Source organism: Palaemon carinicauda, chromosome 36, assembly GCF_036898095.1.
Source record: "Palaemon carinicauda isolate YSFRI2023 chromosome 36, ASM3689809v2, whole genome shotgun sequence".
Lineage (NCBI taxonomy): Eukaryota > Metazoa > Arthropoda > Malacostraca > Decapoda > Palaemonidae > Palaemon > Palaemon carinicauda.
The window spans coordinates 43,372,111-43,377,640 of NC_090760.1; the positions used below are offsets into that span (position 1 = coordinate 43,372,111).

Sequence of the window (5,530 nt, forward strand, 5' to 3'; positions counted from 1 at the left end):
CACTCTTCAAGCCGCACACCTGGACTTTCATCCCTCAGGTCCCCGAAGGACTCCAGTGTTTCCTCTGACCGAAGGTCCAGGAGCCAGTCTTCAAGGAGAAGCAACCGGAGTTGGTCCCATCATTCCCCAGACCACCTTTCTCCTTATTCCAAGTCTCATTAGGAGGACCAGTGACCTAGCCGTTCATCTGTTAGATCCCATCATAGATCTCCTTCCAAACATTCTCGTCGTTCTTTATCCAGTAGTACTGGGAGACGTCTCTCCCGAAGCCATTCCCCTTCCAGGAGTAGACATCTTTCGTCTACCAGAAGCCCCAGATCTTCGCAACGTTCTCAGCCAAGGACCTGGCATGATCACAGGTCTCCTTCTACTGGTTCCTCTCCCAATGATGGAGATGCAGAATTCTCCAGGAGACTTTGGGCAGCAGCGAAAAAATTTAGAATTCTTCAGGATGACAAGATGGATGACATAACTCTTGAAACTTTGATCCCTAATTCCTTCAGGGAATTGATGAGTCTTTCTGAGAATGCCTTCCCAGAGAGTGTTCAGCAAGTGAAGGAGGTTCCGGCTTCCTCTAAGCCCTCCCTGAATCGTTTTGTTCAGGGTCTGGAGAAGCAGGAGTTTGACAGATTACCCAAATGGACCCCATCAGAACCCTTAGAATTAGCTCGCCAGGGAGTCAGGAAACGAGCAAAGGAAAGATGTCAGGCCGGACTCATTCCATACCCCACCATCGCTCTAGGCAAGACCAAGAGATACCTGCAGCTGGAAGAAGATTCTTATGGTCCAGCTCCCACCCCTCTCAACCCCTCCTTTGAGGACGTGTTACCCTCACAAGTGAAAGGTGAACGTGCCATGGTTGGTATCACTGTAGAAGAGTGCAAGAGACTGGAAGCCTCCATTAGAAGAATACAGGAGGTTGGGAACATGCTAGCCTGGCGGTGGTATGTTTTGATAGCTTTTCTGAAGGAACCTTCTTTCCTCACAACGCATCGACCTCTCTACCTACAGATAGCCAGGTCTATTGGACGCTGCCTTGAGGACCAGATGAAAGAGGCTACTTACCACGAGGCTTACCTGACTGGTAAAAGAAGGAACCATTATCTCAGCAGAGCCCCTGCTTCTCTCTCCATGCGTCATAAAGATCTACTAAGGGAATCCCAGATGTTTGGACATCACCTTTTTGAACCTTCTATTCTGGAGGATGTTCTCTCTGGCCCAACTGTCTTCCAAGATGCGCAAGGAAGATATGTTAAATGATTTGTTAAAGAAATCGCTTTCATTTAATCCGCAACAGAAACAGCCCTACCCTCAGAGGGATTCGGGCAAACGCCCTATTCTTCAGCAAGGAGGTCGAGGTAATGATAATAGATATGGGAAGAAGCAGAAGTCCACAGTTGCTGCTTCATCAAACTTCCAAGCCCGGAAGCAGGACAAGAAGAAGGACGTTAGGTCCTCACAGAACCCTGTCCCAAAGGGTTTTCAGAAATAGGGGCCAGTTCCTTCACACGAACACGTACAAGTGGGTTGCTGCTTACAACATCATTGGCAGGCTTGGGAGGCCCTGAATTCGGACCCTTGGGTGACAATCGTACTATGGGATGGGTACAGGATACCTCTCAAGTCTCAACCACCCTTGACCAGTCATTCGCCACCATCCATCAGTTACTCCGGCAGGTCTGTAAAGCAACAAGCGCTCAGGGAGGAGATGCTTCAGCTGAAGTACAAAGGGGCCATAGAGCTACCCCCGCCCAACTCTCGGAGTTTTCACAGCCACATGTTTGTGGTGACGAAAGCTTCAGGAGGTTGGAGACCCATCATCGATCTCTCTATTCCAAACTCCTTCGTAGAGATTACGAAGTTCAAGATGGAGACTCCGAAGACGGTTCTTCTAGCTATAAGGGAAGAGGACTGGTTCTTTACCATCATCCTGCAGGATGCTTATCTCCAAGTCCCAATTCATCAGGACTCTCGCCATCTTTTGCGCTTCTGCTGGGAAGAGGAGACTTGGCAGTTCAAGTGTCTCTGCTTCGGACTGGCAACGGCTCTTCAGGTCTTCACTAGGATCATGGCCCCAGTAGCAGCCAAACTCCACCGGATGGGTATTCGGATGTGCCGCTATCTGGACGACTGGCTCTTCCTATCTCCTTCGCTTTAGGAAGCTCTTCGTGTGAAGGAATTGGTCCTGGATCTTTGCAGGACTCTTGGAATAGAGATAAACCAAAAGAAGTCTTCTCTCACACCATCTCAACAGACGACTTATTTGGTAATGAAGATTGTATCTCCTCTTTTAAGGGTCTTCCCATCTCAAGAGAGGAAAGACAACCTCAGGAGAATTATAGAGGAGTTCTTGTTACATCCAACCCCAAGAGTTTCTCTATGGATGAGCCTTCTAGGCCACCTTGCTTCTCTCACGTTACTAGTTCCCAACGGAAGACGCTGTATGAGGGATCTTCAGTTTCAATTGAGACAACATTGGGACTGGCAGGGCAACACCAAACAAATTCAGTGGACAGCACGCAGTCAGGAGGATCTTCTTTGGTGGTCCCAGGAGATACACTTGAATGCAGGACTATCTCTCAAAGTCCTCGAACCTACGCTTGTTCTGCATACAGACGCTTCAGACATAGGATGGGGAACTTCTCTAGAACAGGAGAGCATTGCTCGTTTCTGGACTCCTTCCCAGAACTCCAGGTCCATAAACTGGAGAGAACTCAAGGCAATCAGGGAGGCTGTTCTTCACTTCACTCCTCTGTGTACATCCGAAGTCGTCGCAGTGTATGCAGACAACTCCACCACGATCTCCTATTTGAAGAAGGAAGGGGGAACAAAGTCCCAACCTCTCAACCTTCTTGCTCAGGAGATCCTACAGTGGGCAGAGGATCACAACGTTATTCTCCGACCCCAATTTATTCCAGGAAAGAAGAATGTCATTGCGGATGCTCTGAGCAGGGGGGACCAGGTGATAGGTTCCGAATGGACCCTTTGTCAGGAGGTAGTAGATCGCCTTGTTCACCTTTGGCCATCAAACATAGACCTGTTTGCAACTGCTTTAAATTTCCGTATTCCAGCATATTTCAGTCCTCAGACAGATCCTCAATCTGCAGGGGTTGACGCTATGCTTTAGGACTGGAGGGACCTACAGACTTATGCCTTTCCACCATTAGGGATGATAGACCAGGTCTTACACAAATTTCAGTCATCGCAGAGGTGCACAATGACCCTGGTAGCCCCGTTCTGGCCTCAGAAAGAATGGTTTGCAAGACTCCTAGAACTTTCCATAGACATTCCAAGGAGGTTGCCTGTCAGGTACGACCTCTTACGCCAACCACACTTCCACAGGTTCCACCTTTGACCGTCCCCGTTACTTCTAACCGCCTGGAGACTGTCAAGCGTATCGCTAGAGCGAGGGGAGTATCTTTAGCAGTGGCTGAACAGCTCACCAAGGCACGAAGACACTCTACTAATTTGAACTACCAGCGTAAATGGATAGTTTATAGAGGTTGGTGTAAGAGGAACCGCCACACTTCTTCTAGACCTAGAGTTCCAAAGATTTCGGATTTCCTCCTTTATCTACGGAAGGAGAGAAAGCTTTCTGTGTCGGCCGTTGAAGCTTATGAGTCGGCACTAGCCTCTGTGTTTAGGCTGTCTTTTGGTGAGGTTTTTGAGGACCCTATTCTCTCTGACTTGATCAGATCTTTTGAGATTGAGGTTCCCAAGATTTCCATTAGTCCTCCCATGTGGGACTTGAATGTGGTTCTCAAGCTTCTAGCAGGGGCTCCCTTTGAACCTCTCAGGTTAGCTTCTCTTCAAGACTTGACTACAAAGACATTTTTCTTGGTTACTTTAGCTACAGCCAAGAAACTGTGAGAGATACAAGCCATCTCTGCTTCTGTAGGAACAAGAGGAAAGGACATGGTCCTTACGTACCTTCCAGAATTCAGAGCTAAGACGGAATCAGAGTCCACCTCTTCCCAGAGAGTTTCTTCTTTCCTCTTTAAGTGAAACAGTTGGGCATCTGGAGGAGGAGAGACTGTACTGCCCAGTGTAAACCTTACGCTATTATCTAGCCAGAACCAAGGCTATCCCTCACAGACCCCGGGCTCTCTTCGTCTCCCCTAAACTACAGTTGAAGGTCATGACGAGAAATGCTGTTTTTTTCTTTACCAGGAGACTCATAGCAAAGACTTCTCCCCAATCTTTATCAGGCAGTGCGTCCAAGAAGGGAAGAGGTACCCACAGTCTGAGGGGTTATTCCACGTCTCTTGCTTTTTAGAAGAACTCTTCATTGAAGTCCGTCATGAACGCTCCTTTATGGAAAGGGAATACAGTTTTTGCTTCCCACTACCTCAAAGACGTGGAGTTACTGTATGACAACATACAATCTCTCAGTCCAATTGTCGCAGCTGGAGAATTTGTTGGTTAACATCTACTTGGCCTTCTACCCTAAATACTTAGTGTATGTAAGGAAGAATAAAAGGCATAAATGAGATGGGATATGAATAAGGGCTCACTCTGTGCGAATGAAAACCTCGCGTAGGCAGGTTGTATAAATGCATGAGAGGAAGTAAGGTAGTGATGGACCATCGGGGGCCTACACCTACCTTATTTCAGAGTCATATGACTAAACTAACGGACTTAACCGACGTATGCAAGTTGTTGATACACGGTTAGGAACTTAGTTTATAATAGGGTAGTTAGTCGACTAGGCATTAAGATTGACCCAGCCATGACTGAACTTGACTGATGGTGATCCAGTTCACAGCAACACATGGAGATGTCCTATATCAGTCAAGGTAACTACTCTGAGTTCCTCTCAGGTCTGTTTGTATTCTTTAAAGATTACTTAATTATATCACCTGTTTATATTTCTACTTATGCCCTCCATCCAGGATAAATGCTGGTAATCGACTGAATTAAGTTATATAGGTTAAGTGTGAGACAAATGAATTTTTAAATTTAAAATTAATTTTCGAACACTTACCTGTATAACTTAATGGAAGACCCTCCCCACATTATCATAAGCAGCTTTACGATAACATATTCTTAAAGAATTGCTCAATAATCGGTTGGTGGAAAGATGACCCCCCCCCCCACCATTGGTGGGGGAGGGATAGAGGGCCACGTGACCAACTGTCAATTTTTTAATTGACAAGCAGTTACCTGTTAAACAGTTAAAGCCGTCAGGGCTAAAGATTTTGACGACCGTTCGTTCCAAAAAGTCTGGAGGTATTGTGTTTTAGTTTCATTCTTTACTGAGATTTCCTTAATTTTTTTAACTCAATCTTAATGAGACTTTTTGGTCCAATTGTCGGTTGGTCACAATCAATGAGGGTAAGACTAGACTCTGGAAACGTCTCGAAGAGTACATAAAATTTTATGGATGACAAAATGACAAGCTTGTATAATGGTCTCACCCTATACATTATAAAGTAAAGTTTGTATAAGAGACGCCAAAGTCGGAATGAATTTGTGACACCTTCCCTAAAGTGACCACTCTTATAGTAACTATTGGATAATGGTTGTATCC

The 5,530-nt window shown here is 46.1% G+C and overlaps 1 protein-coding gene across 1 annotated transcript; it reads left to right on the plus strand.

Moving 5' to 3' along the window:
• Positions 1-2,269: 2,269 nt before the first annotated feature.
• Positions 2,270-3,127, plus strand: LOC137628594 (uncharacterized). The gene has a single exon (XM_068359748.1). It carries the CDS (start codon positions 2,270-2,272, stop codon positions 3,125-3,127), a length of 858 nt encoding a protein of 285 aa, XP_068215849.1.
• The last annotated feature ends 2,403 nt before the right edge of the window (positions 3,128-5,530 follow it).

Excerpts from the sequence above, each read along its gene's own strand:
- LOC137628594 (XM_068359748.1), top strand. The coding sequence starts at position 2,270 with ATGAAGATTGTATCTCCTCTTTTAAGGGTCTTCCCATCTCAAGAGAGG.